At 41.5% G+C, this 21980-nt stretch overlaps 1 protein-coding gene across 4 annotated transcripts in view; it reads right to left on the reverse strand.

Annotated features, from left to right (window-relative positions):
- The window catches only part of LOC100783981 (187-kDa microtubule-associated protein AIR9), a 93361-nt gene that overhangs the window by 68117 nt on the left and 3264 nt on the right, over positions 1-21980 (reverse strand). For all 4 annotated transcript variants that reach the window (XR_005886306.1, XR_001382624.3, XM_014762016.3 and 1 more), the window contains exons 4-8: positions 19924-19989; positions 19759-19830; positions 19571-19636; positions 19408-19470; positions 19244-19309 (exon numbers count right to left, since the gene is read on the reverse strand). Coding sequence is in view for 2 of the 4 variants with exons in the window: in XM_014762016.3 (XP_014617502.1) it covers positions 19244-19309; positions 19408-19470; positions 19571-19636; positions 19759-19830; positions 19924-19989 (333 nt within the window). In the remaining 2 variants the exon portion in view is untranslated. The remainder of the gene's footprint in view (positions 1-19243; positions 19310-19407; positions 19471-19570; positions 19637-19758; positions 19831-19923; positions 19990-21980) is intronic.

A 21980-nucleotide genomic window follows, 5' to 3' on the forward strand; every position in this document is an offset into this window, starting at 1 on the left:
AATGTTGTTTCTAAGCTGCCAAATAGACCAAGTAACCGCCATCCACCACCACTGCCACCTCCTAGATCTTATACCAGCCTCTTTCAAGGAAGAGAACTGCATGAAATGATCTGTTATACTCCATGGAAGGGGTCCCTGCATATTTATCCAATTCATTGTTTCCCACCATATAGGCTGAGTCTTACTGCAGTGAATAAAAATGTGGGAAGCAGTCTCCTCCCCCCTTCTGCAGAAAGGACAAGTCAGATCCAAGATCTGCACTTGCCTGGCCCTTAAATTAACTTTTGTAGGTAATCTGTCCCACAGTAACCTCCAAGCAAACATTAAAAATTTGCTCGGGATCTTGATCTTCCAAAGGTCCTTAAAGCAGTCGTGAAGGTTGTCAACAGCTACCTCCTCCCAAATCGAAGAGTAAGCACTTCGAGTAGAGAAGATACCCGATGCTTCTGCTGTCCATACCCAAGTGTCGGAACCTTGAGGATTAATGGATATACCTTCAACTTCAGCGAGGAAGGATATGGCTGATTCTATTTCTCTGTCAAACAGCTGGCGTCTCCAAGTAAAGTTCCAGTTCCACCCAAGGCTGCTATGCTGCCCCATGGAACCAACCAGCTGGTATTGATGGTTGGAATTCACATAGAGCCGCGGGTACTTTTCAGCTAAAGATTGGTCGTGACTAATCCACCTATCCTCCCAAAATCTGACCTTATCTCCAGCTTCTACCTTCCACTTAATTTGCTGATAAAGAGTCTTTCCATTGCAGGGCAAATGCATAACTTTTATTAAATCCCTCCACCAAATTGACTGACAGCTTGAGTTTCCTTCTCCAACTAGACCTCTCCAGCCCCCATATTTAGCTTCCAAAAGTGCAACCCATAGAGCCCCTTGTTGGTACATAAGGTTCCACATCCATTTTCCAAGGAGGGCCACATTAAAGGTATGGATGTCTTTAATGCCTAAACCTCCTCTGTCTTTGGGTAAGCAAACTGTTTTCCAAGATATCCAGGCAATTTTGTTGTTGTCATGACCTCCTCCCCAAAGAAAGCTTCTCTGAATTCTGATTAATTTGTCAGCCACCATACGGGGAACCCTGAAAAAAGAAAAATAATAAATAGGAAGAGAAGTAAGGACTGATTGGATAAGAATCACTCTCCCCCCATATGAGATATATCTCTTCTTCCAAGTAGCTAGTCTCCTCTCAAATTTTTGTATAATAGGTTCCCACACATGAGCTTGCCTCGGGTTAGCCCCAATGGGTATACCAAGATAAACAAAAGGAAGAGCTAACTGACTACAATTAAGGTAGGTAGCTGCCATTTGCCTCCACTGGTCATCCCTACCAAAAGCACCAAAAGAGCTTTTGGCAAAATTTATTTTTAAACCAGAAACCACTTCAAAAGTTCTAAGTATAGCTTTGAGAACTTTCACATTTTCCATAGAAGCTTCACCAAAAAAGATCGTGTCATCCGCGTATTGTAATAAGCTAATACTGATTTCAGAACTAGCAATATTGAAGCCTTTGTATAGGTTTGCTGCCAGCGCTGTCCTCATCAGACCATTCAATGCCTCAGCAACTATATTGAATAAAAAAGGAGCTAGAGGGTCCCCTTGTCTAAGACCCCTTTGAGGCTTGAACTCCTTTGTGGGGCTACCGTTGACTAAGACTGAAATTGAGGCTGATTTCAGACACCCTTCCATCCAGCTGATCCATTTAGGACTAAACCCTGTTCTTTTCAGCATATACAGCAAAAATTTCCATGATACCGAGTCATAAGCCTTTTCATAATCAACTTTGAATATGAGGCAGGGTTTATGGCTCCTTTTAGCTTCATCAATGACTTCATTAGCTATGAGGACACTCTGAAGAAGGTGTCTCCCTTCAATAAACGCTGATTGAGCTTCATTAATGATGGTAGGCAGCACTGTCTTCATTCTCTTAGCTAGGATCTTCGCCACAATCTTATACATACAGCCTATGAGGGATATAGGTCTGTAATCGTTCAAAACTTGTGGATCAACCTTCTTTGGAATTAGAGCTAGGAAGGAAGCATTGCCTCCCCTAGGAAAAATTCCGTTAGCATGAAATTCATCTAAAAAACGAAGAATATCAGGTTTGAGTAACTGCCAAAAGCTCTTGATGAAATTAAAGTTGATCCCATCAGGCCCGGGGCTCTTGTCACTCCCACAATCCCAGATTGCTTCCCTCACTTCCTTCTCCAAAAACGGCTTCACCAGCTCTATATTTTGTTGATGAGAAATGCTTTGAAAGGGGGTGCCATCTAAAGTGGGTCTGTGGAGGTCTGGTTCCATAAACCTATGCAAAAAGAAAGATCTCACCTCCTCCTTCACAACAGGAGGTTCAGTTGTCCAAACTCCATCCACCATAACTCCTTTTAGAGAGCTGCTACTGCGGTTGGCATTTATCACCATGTGAAAAAAGCGAGAATTGCAATCACCCTCCTTGATCCACCTTGATCTGGATTTCTGTCTCAGCAAGGACTCATGGGCTTGGGCTGCAGCCCAAAGATCTTCCTGCAGTTGTTTTCTATGCTGCTGTTCATGAGGGGACAAAATCCTTTGGCTTGTGTCTTCCTCCAGCTTGTTTAGATCAGCCTCAATCCTATTAATCTTTGATAAAGTATCTCCAAAAAGATGTTTATTCCAATCCTTCAAGCTGTGCTTCAGGTTCTTGAACTTTTGTTTGAGGATAAATCCACCCCAACCTGGCTGTTGAATAGCATTCCAGCTATGGTGAACAGCCTCCTTGAAAGATTTATCTCTAAGCCAACAATCCAAGATACGAAAAGGTTTTGGGCCCCAATCAATTTCCTTAGAGCGAAGTACAATTGGGCAATGGTCTGAGAAATTCCGAGCAAGAGTGCATTGAGAACTGCTGGGCCATCTAACCATCCAGTCATGGGAAACCAAAAATCTATCCAGTCTGCTTTTAGATGTACCATTAGGCCTATACCATGTAAACTTCCTTCCCAGACAAGGGACCTCTAAGACTTCTAAATCATCAATCCACTGATTAAATTCTCTGGTACAGCTATCTTCATGAAGGCTTTGTACATCAGAAAATCTTTCACGAGGGCTCCTTATAGAATTAAAATCTCCCATTAAACACCACAAACCCCCCTCCATAGATTGCCTGAGCTGCTTTATAGAGTCCCAAAGAATTCTTTTGTTATGAATGTCGCAAGGAGAGTAAATAGAAACTAGAGTTATCATTTGAGCTTCTTGAATCCATTCCCCAACCAATATAATAAACCCAATTCCAAGAATCTTCCTTTGCAATCTTAATGACTTCTCACTCCATAAACAAAGAATACCACCGGCAGAATTAATAGCTGGGAGCATTTCCCACCTTACATCTACATTACCCCATAAAGCCTGACACATAGGTGAATCTACCAAATCTTTCTTTGTCTCTTGAAGGCATATAAAGTCCACAGTCTCCTTCTTGATCATTCTTCTGATTGCTCCCCACTTAACACCCCTCCCAAGGCCCCTAACATTGTATGAAATTATCTTCATGGATTCCTACTATTATTAGCCCTTCTTGTTGCATCCGCTCTATCTCTTTCCTCCATGTGTTGGAATTTCTCCAGAATTTCCTCCCTACTTCCTTCTCCAGTAAGACCCAACTGTTTTGCCACATCCAATATGAGATTTGCCTCATGATCGTGTTGGGTGTCTGATATTGGGGTTGCCACTGCTGCTTCCATTGTGAACTGTTGCTGTAAAGAATCCTGATGAGTTTCCTCTGGCTGGATCGAACTATTATTCTGGTGCTGTTGATTATTTTCAAAGATTGTTGAAACATTAGGATTAGATGAGGGGAGGCCCATATTTGATTGCTTTTGGGACCTCTTCTTCCTTGAATAAACTTGCCACTGATTTCCGTCTGGCCCAACTTTTGTTTGAAGGCCCAGCAAAGAATTTTTGTCTTTGGGGGTAGAATAGGAAAAATGCTCATCTTTTTGTGCTGACCATAGACTGTTGTTTGTTGGGTGCCCCTCCATTTCACTGTCCATAGGCTTATCATATGTGTCAGCCCTGTCTTCAAATAATGCCACGTTTCTGTCTTCTGCATGATCTTTCTTTTGGCCCGAAAACCCCCCCCCTAGACCTCCCGTTACCACCATTACTCTTTTTGTGATGTTTCTTAGCCTCTACACTCCTGGCGTCAGGGCTAACCACATGCCTCTCCTCTGCTTTTGTCTCCATAAATTGGGAAAAGGATTTGAATTTATGACCAGGCAAAGGAGTTACCCGTGTTTCCGCTATGGACCGAGGGTAAATACCCACCGGGTCGCACCCGTCTGAATATCCAGCGGGTAACATCCATGTCTGCTGGATTTTGGTGCCCTGCGATGACTTCGCGACCTCATCCTCTCGCGCGGATAGCAGTTCCGACACCTGCGGAGGTACCCGACTTGGCCCCCCTCGGTCATCGGCGCCGGCGAGGTACTGAGAAGCTCCCCCGTGAGGATTGCTACAGGACTCCAACTCCGATAGGTCTGAAGCGGTATCGCCGTGATCCCAGTTGATGTGGGATGAGCTATCGAACATGGAGTCATCGGAGTTAATCTCCTCCGATGACCCTTCTGCGTTTCCCGCCCTCCGCGAACATCCTACGTGGCCTTGACAAGATTCCTCAGTGATGTGGACCATGAATTTGGCGCCGTCGATCATCACTTCCACCGTATGTTGAATGGATGGCCGCCATTGAGTCCGGATAAGAAGCCGCGCTTTATCCACCCTTCTTTTCTCCTCGACTGCGTCGTCGATGTCCACCACCTCACCCATAGCAGCTATAATCTGGTTAAAGTGTTTTGGGTTCCATGCCTGAACAGGGATCCCCCAACATTGAATCCATGTTAACCGATAATCTACTCTCATGTTTGGGTGCCATCTTTCAATAGATGAGAATAGGAATGTTCTGCCTCCATTGATGAGCTGGTTTGCATCATGTTCAGAGAGACCCAGCAGGAGGACTTGGTCATCACCCATGAATGTTGTGCGTATATCCTTTCCCGTCTCCCACAGTAACTCTTCCTCCACACGATCATACACTGCTGGGTTTTTTAAGTGAGCTACCCATGCTTCCTTCAACCACAAAGTATCTTCTAGTTCAAGTTGTATTTGGGCCACCGATAAGGAAGTATGTTGGTTGTTGGGGATGAAAACAGACTTCTGATCTCCCTCTCTGCTTGTGTTTCGTCTCAGTGCGTCTGCATATGAGATTGGCGGCGCGTTTCGATTACGAAATTCCCCTCCTTGCTTTCTATCCATGGGTAGCTTTGCCTGGATATTACCCCTTGTCTCTCGACATTTCTCCCTCCCATACTTTGGGAGATTAACGAACAGTTTCAGACCCCCTATAACGATGCTATCCAATTTCTTCACCAAGTAAGGGATGTCTTGAACCCCTTTAAACCTGACGAAACCATATCTTCTTCCCGCCAGGTTCCTTCTTTTCGGAATGAAAATCTCTCGGACATCCCCCCATCTCTTGAAGTGATACCACAGATCTTTCTCTGTGATGTCTTCGGCAAAGCGGGAGAAATATAAGGACGTGATGTCCTTATGATCTCTCCAATTAGTCCCTGAATGAGTCAACTTAGCTCTTCCTATGTTTCCGGCATAGCTCCGTCGAGACGTCTCCCCGAGGCTCTCTCTCTCACACTTAGCTCCGTTAGCCCTCGGTGTAACTCTCCATCTCCCAGAGTTTCTCTCTCTCCTCACTCTTTCTCCCTCTCTCAATCTCTCTCTTTCTTTCTTTCTCTCTCTCACTCTCCTCTCTCTCTCTCTCATCTCAACTTTTTTTGCTTTCTCAATTTTCAAATACATGATAATCCATGATTAGAAGACAATGTAAAAAATCTTTACATTACCAATATATTCCAACAAAATTCATAAAAAAAATTAAAATGTAAGGAGGGACTAATTTAAAAACTTGATGAGAGAAACCCTTGGCCAAAAACACAACTTTAGTCACCCCTGAATAGCAGGAATATTTAAAATTTTATTTTAAGAAATAAAATTCTATACTAAACTAATTTTTACAATCTATATAATGGTTATCATCATGCCTACAACGATGTTAATACAATGGTTGGTTAACATCAGTCAATACTCAAGCCAGGTCAACAAGTTTGATCCAATAACTCTGATATCTATCTATATTATAGGTAGATAAAAGTAGCACAACACTATAGATTGATGAGAGAGAATAAGAGGAGAGAGAAACAGGGGATGGGAGAGAGTTAGGCACAGAGGTGAGAAATTCGAGAGGGCAAGGGCGAGATTCACCACGGGTTTTCATAGGACACAAACCAGGACAACAGCAACTCTATAATCAAACAAACTGGAGGGATCGGAATGAGATATCAACCTTCTACTTCACGCGTTTTTCTGACGGCATCAACGAGAAGGATTTGTGGTACCAATTCAAAAAATGGGGAGATGTCAGAGAAGTATTCATATCCAGGCAACAAAATAAAAGTGGCAGAAGGTACGGGTTTGTTCATTTCAAAGGAATAGAGGATGAGCACAGGATGGAGAGACAACTGGACAGTCTTGTCATCGCAGGCTTGAAGTTATACGTCAATCTTCCACGCTTCGGACGACAGGGGGGAGGAAAGGTAACTTCAACAGATAAACAACATGAGCAACAGACTATGAAGGAGCATGTAGCGCATCGTTATGTCCCCGGAGGAGCAAGAACAAACCAAACATCCTACACGGAGGTAGTAGCGAGGAAAAAAAGTGCAGCACACAGCTGCAAAGGGGGGCGATCCTCAATACACATTGAGCCCTCGGAGGAAATGCTGAAATGGCTTTCCGACGCATGGGTTGGGAGATTGACGAACCCAACGACATTTGATGAGGTGGAGGATGAACTGAGGTGGGATTTCGAAGTGGACATCTCAACCAATTACCTGGGGGACGACATGTTCCTACTATTTGGGCTAGACGAAGTAAAAGCAGGAAAACTGATTCAAGAAGCTCGTCACGGCACCGTCCCTCTGTTTTATTCAATGCAAAAATGGACACCGAGCCTGCGTCCAGGCTATAGACTAGCCTGGGTCCAGTGTTGGGGAATTCCGATCATAGCTTGGGATGTGGTGACCATAAAGAAGATTGCGGGGGTAATGAGAGAGGTGGTGGAAGTTGACAACGAGGCCGACGGACGACGGTGTTTGGATAGAGCTCGGGTGTTAGTGAAAACACCATGGCAACCCGACATCCAGCATACCATAGAAGTTCATATAGGCGAAGAGATGTATAACGTGCGCATACTAGAGGAGTGTGGTTACAACACCGACACAGGGCAGAGGAGAAGAAGCAGTGGCACACCGTCCTCGGAGGAAGTCGACTCCGACGGCAGCTTCATGGGGTTGCCGGTGTCGGAGCAAACATAGGTGTCGGTGTTCAATGTCAGAGAGTGGGTAGCGGAGACACAGCCAAACAAAGCGAGCCCGTGACGGAACACCACCATAGCAGGGGGTGGGAGTGACGCATGACAGGGCTCGCAATTACTCAAGGATCCATCAGACAAACAAGAACCAATGGGTAAAGGCATGGACCGCCAGACAAAAGGGGCGAGTCTGGTTCTCAACGCAAAGATTAACGAAGAAGGTAAGGAAGCAGAACGGGCAACGGGAAAATCGAGGGAGTCACCAATCAAGCTCCTCTATAAGGAAAGAACACAAGAGGGGGATGAGATATGTGTCGGGAACAGTGAAAAGGAAACAGGGCCTGAAAAGGGGAGAGAGTTTGAAAGTAGGAATGGGTATGAGGAAGGGGAAAGCAGTAGGCAGCAGGGAAAATCACGTGAAGATAAAGGGGGAAAAGAAAATCCAATGGATACGGGCTTTACTAGCCACACCCCCCTAGAGGCACTATACCCCAAGCTGTAAGCCCAATAAGTAAGAAAATGGCTACAACCACCTTCCGTAAAGTGTACTCCCGTACCAGGTGGTGTAAAAAGCAAGTGAAGGAGAGTGGGCAAACTTCAGAAGGACGGGACAGCGGACCAGCATACACAAAACCAACAGCCAGCCACAGAAAAGGGTAAACACCACACAGCAACAGCAAATATCGGACAGTAAAGAGGAAAGTCAACGCACTAGTCATAAAGAAGAGAAAACAAATTGGGTGATAGAGGAGGAGATATGTGAAGGAGAAGGTGAGAAGCAAGAAGCAACCAGGATATGGGAGCTCGCAAAGCAACTGGGGTGACGGGAGTAGAAGACCGAGGGAGGATAGTGGAAAAGCTCATGACAATGGAGGATAGGGACAGAAAAGAGGCAGAGAAAGTGGAGAATAGGAACCACAACTCATGAATATTATCACATACAATGTGAGAGGGTTAGGGGAGGGGTGAAATGGGTAGCAATAAGGCGATTGGTGAAAAAAGAGAGTGTGGATTTGTTGTGCATTCAGGAAACCAAGAAGGATACAGTAGACAAATCAATATGTCAGGCATTATGGGGGGATCCAGCAGTCTCATGGGAGGTTCAGCCAGCACTGAATTCCGCAGGGGGAATTCTTTGCATCTGGAGTGAAAAGGCATTCAAGCTAGAAAGGAAAGTTATCGGAAATGGCTTCGTTTGGTTGACAGGTCAGTGGATTAAGGAGGCGGTGCAGGTGCATATCATATCCATATACTCGCCATGTGACATGCAAAATAAAAGAATCCTATGGGAGGCCATCAAGCAACTGAAAACAGCAAACCAAAGGGGTCTTTGGTGCATTACGGGGGACTTCAACAGCATCAGAGACCCCTCGGAAAGGATGGGAGTTGGTCAAATGGTGGCGGAGGAGAGCAACATCAAGGAATTTAATGATTGGATTGATGAGCTTGAGGTGGAGGAAGCCTCATGGGTAGGAAGAAAATTCACTTGGATAAGACCCAACGGAGCTGCAAGAAGCAAGCTGGATACATTTCTAGTATCTCCAGAATGGCTGACAAAATGGCCCGGGAGTACTCAACATACATTGGATAGGAATTTTTCTGACCACTGCCTGGTTCTACTTAGGTCCAAGTTTGTAGATTGGGGCCCAAAACCGTTCCGAATCCTTGATTGCTAGATGTTGGACAAATCTTTCAATAAAATAGTACAAGACGGTTGTCACAACAACAAACGGGGTGGGGAGGGTTTGTGCTTAAAGAAAAATTGAAGAGCTTGAAAGCAAGGTTGAAGACCTGGAACAGAGATCAGTACGGGGACACCTTTAAGAAATATAAGAAGATTGAAGGTGAGCTAAACCAGTTAGAAGCAATCTCAAAGTGACAGACATCTTTCTTCCCAAGAAGCCCTTATCAGGAAACAATTACAAGAGGACTTGTGGGTAGCTGCACAATCTCACGAATGCCTACTTAGGTCCAAGTTTGTAGATTGTTGTCCATCCCTTTTGTCTACCTAGGTTTACCTATTGGTGCAAATCCGAGAAGGGGGCGGGTGTGGGATCCTATTATCAAAAAGTGTGAAAGAGTTTTATCTAAGTGGAAGCAAAGACACTTATCATTCGGGGGGCGGGTGACGCTTATCCAGTCAGTCTTAACTTCTATTCTCATCTATTTTTTATCTTTTTTAAGGATTCCCAAGAAGGTGGAGGACAAGTTGGTCAGCTTGCAACACAAATTTCTATGGGGAGGTAGTGCAGACACAAACAAGATTGCTTGGATCAAATGGGAGACAGTATGTCTTCCAAAAGAAAAAGGAGGCTAGGGTATAAAGGATATAAATACCTTCAACCTTGCTCAGCTTGGTAAATGGAGGTGGAACCTTTTCCAGAACGAAGGACAGCTGTGGGTTAAGGTCTTGGAGGCAAAATATGGAGGTTGAAGGGGTTTGGATGAACCACCTAGCGATAAGTTTGAGTCCTTGTGGTGGAGGGACCTAAAGACGATGATCCAAACAACACAACAAGGGGAGGAGGTCAAAGAAGGTACACAATGGAGGGTTGGGTGTGGAGATAAGGTCAAATTTTGGGAGGATAAGTGGATAGTTAGTAAGGTTTCATTGGTAGTTAAATATCCCAGATTGTTCCTAATCTCGGGTCAACAAAACCAATTAATACAACAGATGGGAGGCTACAAGGATGGGGAGTTGGAGTGGAATTTATCTTGGAGAAGGCCATTGTTTGATAGTGAGATACCAATGGCTATCAACTTCCTAAATGATGTTGAAAGGTTGGTTATTCAAACAGATAGAAGAGATGAGTGGGTGTGGAAGGCAGATCCAAGTGGGAGATACACGGCACAAACTGCATACAAAGTAATGAGGGGGGTTGTAGTTGATGGGATCCAGGATAAGGCTTTTGAGGAGCTGTGGAAGCTGAAGATACCGATCAAATTTGCAATATTTGCATGGAGACTATTTAAAGACAGATTGCCTACTAGACTAAACTTATACAGAAGACAAATAGACATATTGGATAGGAGCTGCCCATTTTGCAGAAGAGCGGAAGAGGAAGCAGGACATTTGTTCTTCCATTGCAGTAGAGTCATTCCTATTTGGTGGGAATCATTATCCTGGGTGAACAAGTCTGGAGTTTTCCCAAAAGACCCAAGACAGCATTTTCTACACCATGGAGATATATTGAATGATGGGAGCAGGGCTACTAGGTGAAAATGTTGGTGGGTGACAGTGACTTGGTCTATCTGCAGCAAAGGAATAAGATGATATTCTCCAATGAAACATTTGACAGCAACAAATTGATCGATGAGGCAGCTTTTTTGTTATGGACATGGCTGAGGCACTTGGAGAAGGATTTCTCTTTGCACTTTTATTTTTGCTCAGCAAAAATATATTATATAATTAGAATAGTACTAGTGGTACTGAAAATACATAGGGATAGATGTGAGTCCAGCTTTCCCAGGGTTATGATTGAGAGAGAGCTAGAGACACAGTATTATGTTACAAAAGTCCAGCCCCACCTACCCTCTCCTAATACCTAAATCCTTCCTTAAGATTAGAGGACCATTGATTAAAATGGAGTGTAAAATCCTTGTCCATTGCTTTGATCCACGACCATAGTAGGAGTAGGGCATCGTCTAGCAGTTTGGTTCCATGAAAAGTTGCATCTTGGAACACCACCTTATTTCTATGTTGCCATATTGTCCAAGTTAAGGCAATCCACCAGCATTTCCAACTTTTGGACTTGACTCCATCTACTAGCTCAGTTCCATGTTGCAGAAAATGGTCCCTAGGATTTTGTGGCATTGCATTGATAAGATTAACCCAGGACATTGATTCCCACCGTAAAGGGAGGGTTTTGCTACAATTGAAGAACAAGTGGTTAGCCCCCTCCTCCTTATTTCTGCAGAAAGGACATAGCATATCATCTATCGGTATTTGTCTCCTTCTAAGGTTTGTCTTTGTTGGTAATCTGTCCCGAAGTAGCCTCCAAGTGAACATTGTTGTCTTTTTGGGTATTTTGAGTTTTCATATTTCCCCATATTCCTGTTCCTGTCTTTCCTCCATCAGATCCCCCCATAACAAATCATATCCACTTTTTGTTGAGTAGTGCCCTGCAGATTCAAGTTTCCAGATCCAAGTGTCCTCCCTTAGGGGGTCAAGTTGCTGCTGTGATTGTATGTCCCCGAGAAAAGTGTTTCTCTTTGCACTTTAACCAATGGTCTAGTAACCTTAGAGAAGGGATAGTGCACTAGTTAAGAATAGAACTTTTGATTAGCACTTTCACTAATATGGTGTGGCCTGGCTGTGGTTCCTAAATAGACTCCATTTAGTCTAATCTGGAACCATTAGCTTGGGCAACAAAACATTTGTACTTCAATACCTCTGGTACTCAGTTATCAATATATATATATTAAATTTGCTGATAAAAAAAAATATTATAGATAGACAAGGATAAGAGCAATAGTACCAACAAAGGTACTTAAGTGAAAATATAGTATTATTAATAAGAGCAATAGTACCCGAGGTACTTAAGTGAAATTTACAAGAGGTACTTAAGTGAAATTTACAACAATAGCTATGCTGCCAGCCTCCCAAAAAACACATATAAACCCATCACAAATCCCCACCAACAGACAAAACACCCCAGATTAACCACCAAAAGCCTCCACAAGGTTGGAAGACCAATGATTAAAAGGGATATTAAATTCTTTATCTCTAGCTTTATACCAGGACCAAGCTAGGAATAAGGCGTCATCCATCACTTTGGAAGATACAAAAGGAATACCCTGAAAAATCAGTAAGTTCCTGTGCTTCCAAATAGCAAAAGTTAAGGCAATCCACCACACACACCATCTAGAATGGTGTCTCCCTACATCAAAACCATCACAAAATAAGCTGAAATGACTTGTTGGAGAAACAGGGAAAGCTCCACTAGCTTGAATCCACCTCAAGGATTCCCACCACAGGCCATTAGTTTGAGTGCAATGGAAAAAAAGATGTCCTGTCTCCTCCTGCTCCACATGGCAAAGAGGGCAGGTAGCTTCCTGCAGGCCCACATTTCTCCTGTGGAGATTAGCTCGAGTAGGGAACCTATCCTTTATAAGCCTCCAAGTGAAAATGGCAGCCTTTGGGGGGATATTTAATTTCCAAATAAGCTGAAAATTCCTCCCATCTGAGGCAAAACTATTTAGATTTGACAAAAGTCTATAAGCTGATCTAGTAGAGTACATCCCAGTAGGATCAGCTTTCCACAGTAAGTTATCTTTCAGATGACACTGAATAGGATAAGCACTGATCTCTTCCATGAAAGTCACAGCTACTCCCTCCTCATGTTCGAATAAGTGTCTCCTCCAATTCAGATCCCATCTCCAGTTGTTCTGGTAGAAGCTACCCATGTTTGAAATTAGATCATTCTGCTGCTTACTAATAATGAAGAGTTGAGGATATTTCTGTTCCAAGTTGCAGTCCTCCCCCAGCCAGTTGTCTTTCCAAAATCGAATTTTATCCCCACAACCTGCCTTCCAAGCCATGTTTTGATGAATAATCTTGAAGTCATTGTGCTGATATATCTTCCTGAGGTCCCTCCACCAATGAGAATCCCCACAATGAACTCTGCCATTCTGCAAGGCTGGCCATCCTCCATACTTGGAATTTAGAACCCTGACCCAGAACTGATTCTGTTTAGAATATAAATCCCAAATTCATCTTCCCATGAGAGCTGCATTAAACTTAGACAGATTTTTGATTCCCAAACCCCCTTCCTTCTTGTGAAGACATATTTCATCCCATTTGACCCAAGGGATCTTCTTGTGATCATGCTCCCCCCCCCCCCCACATGAAATTCCTTTGCAGAGAAACCAGTCTATCAGCTATTCTTTGAGGTAGTTTAAAGAAGGATAAGAGATAGATTGGTAAAGCATTCAAAACAGAATTTATCAAAGTGACCCTGCCAGCCATAGATAAGCTTTTTTGATTCCATTTAGTGAGTTTAGCTTTAAATTTTCTGAGCAAAGGCTGCCATACCACCTGACTTGAGGATTTGACCCCAATTGGGATACCCATTTGCCTACAATTCAGAAACCGGGCAGCTTCATGAGCCCAATTAACAGAATCCCCAAAGATCCCAAACTGGCTTTTAGCATAGTTAATTTTCAGACCAGAGGTCATCTCAAAGCCTCTAAGCATTGCCTCAAAACAAGAACATTTTCCAAAGAAGCATGACCAATAAAAACAGTGTCATCAGCATATTGGAGGATATTAATAGGCTCTTTCTGTTTTCCCACCAAGTAACTTCTATAAAGATTTTTCAAAATGGCCTCATCAATTCAGTGAGACCTTCACCCACTATATTAAAGAGCAAAGGGGCTAGAGGGTCCCCTTGTCTCAGACCTCGAGTAGGGGCAAATTCATTAGTAGGACTACCATTCACTAAAATGAAAATAGTTGCTGATTGAAGGCAGGCAGCAATCCATTGTCTCCATTTAGTACAGAAGCCTAGTCTTGACAGCATATAATCCAAGAAAGACCAAGATACAGAATCATAGGCCTTTTCAAAATCCACTTTGAAGACCATGACTGGCTGCTTTCTCTTCATAGCTTCCTCCACCACCTCATTAAGTATCAGAATTCCATGAAGGATATGTCTATCCTTTATGAAGGCTAATTGCCTTTCATCAACAATGCCAGAAATGACACTCCTCAGCCTGTTTGCCAAAAGCTTGGCAATGACTTTGTACATACACCCAATGAGAGAAATAGGCCTGTAATCGTTTAAAGATTGAGGATGATTTGATTTAGGAATAAGAGCCATGAAGGAAGCATTGCTGCCTCTAGGGAAGCTTCCATGATAGTGGAATTCATCCACGAATCTCCTGAATTCAGGTTTCAAAATCTTCCAAAAAGCCTTAATAGAATTAAAATTAAAACCATCGGGACCCGGGCATTTATCTCCCCCACAACTCCAAACAGCTTCTTTAATCTCTTGGTCAGAAAAAGGGGCAATGAGTCCCTCTCTTTGATTCTGATCAATGGACTGGAAGAATACCCCATCAAGAGTGGGTCTGAACATCTTGTCTTCTGTAAATCTATGAAAAAAGAAATTAAGAACTTCATCTTTGACCCAGTCAGGCTGTTGGACCCAATTACCATCAATGAAGAGACCCTGAAGAGCATTGTAATTTCTTTTGCAATTTAAAACTTTGTGAAAATAAGTTGTATTGTTATCACCTTCCTTAATCCATTTCTCTCTAGATTTCTGTCTTAGCATAGATTCATAAGCATTTGAAACCTCCCACAGCTCTTGTTGAATAGATTTCTTGACTTTGGCTTCATCTTGAGATAAAGGTCTATCAGCAGCTGTAGTTTCCAAGTCATTAAGCTGCTGCCTCAATCTCTGGATTTTACTAACATTAATATCAGCATTCACTTTACTCCATTGTTTGATGGTATTCTTAAGATTTCTCAACTTGTTTTTAAGAGCAATGCCCCCCCATCCACCTTGCTGATCCTTAGACCAAGTCTCCTTCACCATCTTTTGATACCCTTTTTGATTGAGCCATGAATCCAACACCCTAAAGGGCTTGGGACCCCAATCAACCAGCTTAGTTTTCAAAATTACAGGGCAATGATCTGAGTAATCTCTGTGAAGAACATGCTGGGATGTGTCAGGCCATCGGGCTAACCATTGGTCTGAAACTAGGAATCTGTCAAGTCTGCTCTTGGCAGATCCATTGGGCCTGAACCAAGTGAAATTACCACCAAAACCTTTGATTTCATGAAGATATATTTGAAATCCAAGCATTAAATTCTGAAATGTCAAAAATATCAGCCCCCCTTTGAGATGATCCAATACGTTCCTCCTGGCTCCTTATGCTATTAAAATTCCCAAGGAAGCACCAAACACCATTCGGATTGGCCAACTTCAGCTGCCTTAGTTCCTCCCACAGAATTCTTTTCCCAGGAAGGTCACAAGGAGCATACACATTGACTATGTGAAGTCTCTGATTTTCAGTAACCCATGTTCCATCTAAAAATAAAAAGCTATGGCATTTAATTGTCCTCTCCACTTGAAAAGCTGAGTTGTTCCATAGACAAAGAAGGCCCCCAGCAGCATGAACAAAGGGTACACTGTCCCAAGAGACAGTGGAATCCCCCCACATTGACTGACAAATGATTTTATCAAATTTGTCCCTTTTTGTTTCTTGAATACATACAAGATCAATCTTGTGAATTAGATTGATTCTCCTTATAGCAGTCCATTTGATCCCCCTTCCCAGCCCTCTACAATTGTATGATAGGATAATCATTAGTGATGATTCATGATACCTCTCTCAACTGCCACAGCTTTGTCTCTCTGCTCCAACTGGATCATGAAGTCCATGACCTTTTGGGTTTCCTGACCATAGGTGAGGCCCATATCACCAACTAAAGCCATTTGTTTTTCCAAAGAGGCCTGGTCACATATGCTAGTACTCGGGTCCCTGGTGTACTCTTTAGAAGAAGCTTCATAATTCTGAAGAGTTATTTGTATGGGAGGTTCCAGAACAGATTGGGCCTCTACATTAAACTCCCTATTTCCTTTTCTTCAAACATAAAATTTGACAGCAGAGGTAGTTGGGCCTATTGTTTGCTGGCCCAAGTCCCCCCCCTTCTTTTTGAAATTTAGGGCCTACTAATAAAGGAGGTGGAATCTCCACGCAATTAGGTTGACCACCTTTTTGCTTCTGATTCAGTTCTGCCAGCTCGATAGCTGCTTCTCCCTGCTCCTCCCCTGCACCCCTTTGACTCTGATTACCTTTTTCCTTTTGCATGTCTTCACAGGTCCCATTGTGAGATAAAGCAATTAATATTTTCCTTTCCTGGATCAATTCACCGTTGCTGAGGGCCTGAATGAATTCGTTCTCCACAAGCTTGTTGTCACCATGCAATTGGGTCACGTCAGGCCTGTCAGCAGCGGACCAGTCCAGATGACCGATGGGTTGGGTTGGCTGGTCATTACCCACGAGTAACGAATGGGTATGTCTCCGTTTTGTGGAGAAACCGCCGTCGGAGCTGTCGAAACCGCCGTCCATGGAAGCACCCTCTATTTCGGCCCCTGGGCTTTGGTCTGCGAGTGATATCGGGGTGTTTGGCTCCGTTGAGAGTGGGGATGGCAGAAACCACGTAGTGGAGTGATTATGTCTCTTCTTCATTCCAAGCCCATGGATGTCTTCGACAATGTAGAGGCCGACTTCCACTCCATCAATAACAGCTGGTACCTCCGTCGCAATGCCCGGTCGCAACTGCGTCCTAATTAGAATCCTTGCCGCATCCAGCCTCCGCCGCTCCTCCACCATCTCATCTACTTCCACCAGCTCCCCAAGCTCCGCCACCACCTTCGCCATATACACTTCCTCCCACGCAGATGGCAATAAGCCCCATATCAGGACCCAGGCCAACCTATGTGTTGGGCGTATATGGTGGGACCACATTTGGAGATCCAGTAGAGGTGTGGAGCCATTCATCCTTTCGTCATTCACTAAACAGGACACCCTCTCATCTCCCAAGTTCGGTAGGATAACCCAGTCATCTACCCAGTATCGAGGTTTGATATCAGGCTCTAAAACCCACCTGAGTTCCTCCTCTACTCTTTCAAACATGCCCCTATTTTTCAGTCTGCCCACCCAAGCCTTTTGTAGCCACTCCTTGTGTTCCTCGGTGGGGTTCAAGATCACAGGACTCTGAACGAGTATGCTATCTCCCTGGAGAACCACCTTCTGACTGGACAAGATACCCTGTACTGGTGTTACCCCCCTAGCCACCTCAACATAAAACCGAAGTCTTACTCCTGTGCCATTTGTTTTCTGACCAACTTTATCCACCTCCTGTGTTATCTCCTTTCCGTGCTTAAGAGTATGAAGTTGATACCTTCTGTTCCCCTTATCTCTTTCAAACTTTGGTCGATTAACAAACATTTTGATCCCGCCAAGGAAAATGCTATTATCCAACTGCCTTTCCAGCCTCTGTACGTCATGAACCTCCTTGAATCTGACAAAACCAAAACGGTGTCCAGCTTTGTTTTTAGTTTTATGGATGAAAACCTCCCACACCTTACCCCACCTTTGAAAAGTTTGCCATAGATCCTTCTCAATTAGCCCATCAGGGAACTTGAGAAGTAAAAAGATGTGACATCCTCCTTATCTCTCCATGTACCTCTCCTATCTTGCCTTTGACACTTGTTGAGCTCAGGAAATCCTCTGTTAACAGCTGATTTCTTCCTCCTCCTATGAGATACTTCCACCCACCCTTCGTCAGTTCTAGTGGGGCTGTTATCCACCTCGTAAGATGGTCTCCTACACTCTACAAGACCCCTATCTTCTCCATATACAATATTTCTTCTCCTTTCTCTATCAGTGTACTTCTCCTCATGTTGACCCTGGCCTCCTTTTGCCCTTTCTCTCACTGAAACACACCCTCTTACCCTGTCACGATCACTCCCTCTTACACTGTCCTGAGCTCTCCTATGTTTTCTCCCTCTCCGACTCACTCTTTCTCTCATTCTACCCATAGAGAGAGATCTTCCTAATGGTAATATTGCTCCATGGTAAAGAAGCACACCCAATAATGGTCCTAACTGTATTTAATGAAGAATTTAATTACTGATATTAAGGCTATTTATATATAATTTTAATAATAACATTAATTTTGATCATTTTAATATTAAACAGCAACATTTTACTTATTATACAATTTTTTAAAATTAATAATTAAGGATAGAAATTATTAAAAAATTATGTGTGTGTATATATATATGTATCAACATACTTTATATTTTTATTTAATTTTATTCAAATCTTACATAGTATAATAATAATAATAATAATATACTATTAGTTTTTTCTATCAATAATATTAAAAAAATTAGTAACATGTAAATAATAATTCTTATAAATAGATATTACTTATAATAGTTAAATTATAAGATATAAAATTTGAAATATATAATAACTGTTATGGTTAACTAACTTTTTATAAAATTATATATTAATAACTTTAAAAATATCATTTTAAAAAAATTACAATAAATACACTTAAAAATTATTAATTATAAACACACAATTTAAGTACATGTAAACATTGTATTCACAGTGACAAAAATGATCTTCCACAATTTTAATGTAATTATATTTAATATGCTACTAAATTTTTAAAAATTGATAATTTTATTTGTATACATATATTTTTTAAGAAAATACTAAATACAAATATAAAAAATGTATAATTAAAATGAATTTGTGCAATGCATGGGTAAAATATGGTTAATAATCAAAGTGAACTTCAACACAAGGCAGGCATGTATTTCTACACCCTCCAAAACCAAGAGGGCTTTTGTGTGGTGCAGTATTAGACATGTTATCAAAAACAATCGACCATATGAAAACAATAGGTTTCTAGACAAAGGGAATCAATGATAAAATTCCGGACAATCTTAGCCAAAATGATGACATAGAACCTAACCACACATCACATCGACCCATACAATTTCCTTAGTTTTTTTTTTTTTTCTCCAAAAGCCAGCAATTCACCAAAACAGAAAAACACAATCCATAAAATTAAAATAAAGATTAGTGTCCAAAACTCACTAAAGTAATATATGATTTGAAGAGATTACTAGACATCTCCCAGACTCGCACAAAGGATAAGATAATTTATCAGACAATAACACAAAATGGTGAACTATGTCCAATAGAAAGTCTACTAGAATAAAAGTGAGATGATGTCTGATCACTAAGTTAGGTTAGGCCAAATAAAAATGGTTTCCTACTAACCTCAAGAACCGGTAAATATGGGAAACCCTTAAGAGTAGAAATTTTGTTTTTGCTGGCAGCTAAGACCTGCACCAAATTATTTCATTCATAGAATTCAGTTATACACATGCGTACACAAAAACACACCGAGTACATATTACCAATACTCCATACAATTGAACAACCTGGAGTCGAGGTTGGCTAGCCATAGTGAGAGACTTCAACTTATTCTGAGCTACTGACAGGAACTGCAAAAATGAAACATATAAAAAAATGAACACTGAACTTGAAGACCACAATAACATCAGAATTAAAAATCACAAAGATAGCAGGGTTTTTTAAGCTTGCCTCCAAATTAGGAAGTTGCGGGAGACTTGCCAAAGATGTGATTTGATTTCCAGCAAGATAGAGTTGCTGCATACAAAATTAAGGATTTCACACTGCTATTATTAAATAAGTATTCACATCTTTAAACTTTTCTATCTCAGTCATAAGACAACAACCACATAAAAAAATTAAAATTAAATACAACACACCTGCATTACTTTGCAATTCTCAAGAGGCTCAAATCCAGGTCCCTTAAAATCATTAAAACTCAAATCAAGAACCTGAAAGAAAATAGTTTCTTTCAATCAGTCTGTAAAAATTATATTTGAAATTATCCAAACATAACACCTCAAATGTAAATTACTAAATAAAACCTTCACTCTCGTCAATACTTCTACTCCTTCCAGTGTAGACAAGAGATTGTCTCGGAGATAAACGAACTGCCAATAAGAATCATAAGTTAAGTGCTATGAATTATCAAAATCCTCAAAACAGGGAACTTAATTTGAAAGTCATATTTCGACCCGGACATTTTCGGGATGCCCCGATAACCAGCGAATGACAAGTGTTTTTCCTTGTGTGGATCCTATCTCAACGGGAAATAAACTAGGTACAACAAAATACAACTTGAAATTCGGTCCTTTACACACTGAATGCTTGGGATAAACTATGGAAAATCGGAAACTTTTGTTTTATAATCTTAAAGAACAAAGCCTAAAGCCATTGATAGAAACAATTGCAGCTGAATCAACATCAACTAACTCATTCTAGGGGCAAACATTTGGGAAAATGGTATGTATTCAGCTAAACCAATCTGACCACACAATAAAATCATAGTTATTAATCGTAAGTAGCAGTGCATAACAGCTTGCTCTGAAAACACTATAGCAGGAGGAAGAATGACTGCAATTTTAAATATTATAATACAATCTATGTTGCACATATAAATACTCAAAAACATATAAATACTAAAAAACCAAAAAATTAAAGAAATTCATGATAAATATAAATAGTAAGTCACAATTTATATACACAATCACCATCAATCTAGGAGTAGTAAAAACATAATAATGAAATAAATAAAAAAATTAAAGATGGCGGTGAAAAATGAAATTAATAGAAAAGGAAAATAACAAATTAAACAAAAATTAGCAAAATGCAAACTGGGAAGTCTAAAGGAAGAAGAAAGAATGAAACACAAGATAAATAATAGTGTTGTAAAGTGTGAAGGAATTGAGATGAAAATAAAGGTAATATTTTTGTTGAATTCTCAAGGACGAAGGGTTTCAAATCCAACTATTTCTAAAACAAAATATGCATTAACAAATGGGAGAGAAAATACATTTTTACCCAAAAAATAAACTAAACAACATTTTTTCAGGGGTAAAAATAGGTTTCTGAGGCCTATATGCTGTTATAGCACGTGAAAAACTGCTATTTTGGCCACTATTTTTAGACTAAGTGAAGAGAAAAAAGTAAAGAAAGGGAACTGATATTATTGAATCTGAAAGTTAGTTACAGAGTTAGTTACAAGGGAGTATTTATAGACCTCTAACCCTTCAAACTAAGTACAAAACAGGATTAACAAATAGGAGAGAAAATCTGTTAATAGACTAACAGCCTGATATTAGTGAGGTGCTGTTAACAGCCCTTGCAAACTGTTTTCACAGTTACTCTAACATATACTCTGATACCCCCCTCAAACTGAAGGGGAAGAGTTTTCAGAGGAAAAACTCTTCACATCGAGTTTTCCCGATAACTTCAAATCTTGCTGAAGAAAAAGGCTTGGTCAGCACATCTGCCCACTGATCCAGAGTTGGGATGTGTAAGACTGAAAGTTGCTTGGCCAAAACCTTTTCCCTAACAAAAAAGACATCAATTTCCATATGCTTCGTCGACTGTGGAACACAGGATTATGAGCAATGGACAGAACACTTTGATTGTCACAATAAAGGACAGGAGTAGTGAAGGGAACTCGCAATTCTGTTAAAAGAGCTTGAATCCATGTTAATTCAGTAGAAAATTGAGCCAAGCTGCAATATTCAGCTTCAGTACTGGACCTAGTTGTGACTTTCTGCTTGCGAGACCACCATGATATCAAGTTTGGGCCAAGAAAGATGGCAGCCCTTGAGGTGGAACGCCTATCATCCACATCAGATGCCCAATCAGCATCACAGAATGCATAAAAAGCCAAGGGTTTCGCAATAGAAGTAGGCTGAAGAAGTAAAACATGAGACAAGGTACCCTTGAGATACCTTTAGATCTTTTTAACCACTACCCAATGAGAGTCCAGAGGACAAGCCATAAATTGACAAACTTTATTAGCAGAAAAACTGATTTCAGGTCTAGTGAGAGTAGCATACTGCAGAGCACCCACCACTGATCTGTAGAGAGTTGGGTCATGAAACAAATCAGCACCATGTTTGGACAG

The sequence above is a fragment of the Glycine max genome, chromosome 9 (genome assembly GCF_000004515.6).
Source record: "Glycine max cultivar Williams 82 chromosome 9, Glycine_max_v4.0, whole genome shotgun sequence".
NCBI classification, from domain to species: domain Eukaryota; kingdom Viridiplantae; phylum Streptophyta; class Magnoliopsida; order Fabales; family Fabaceae; genus Glycine; species Glycine max.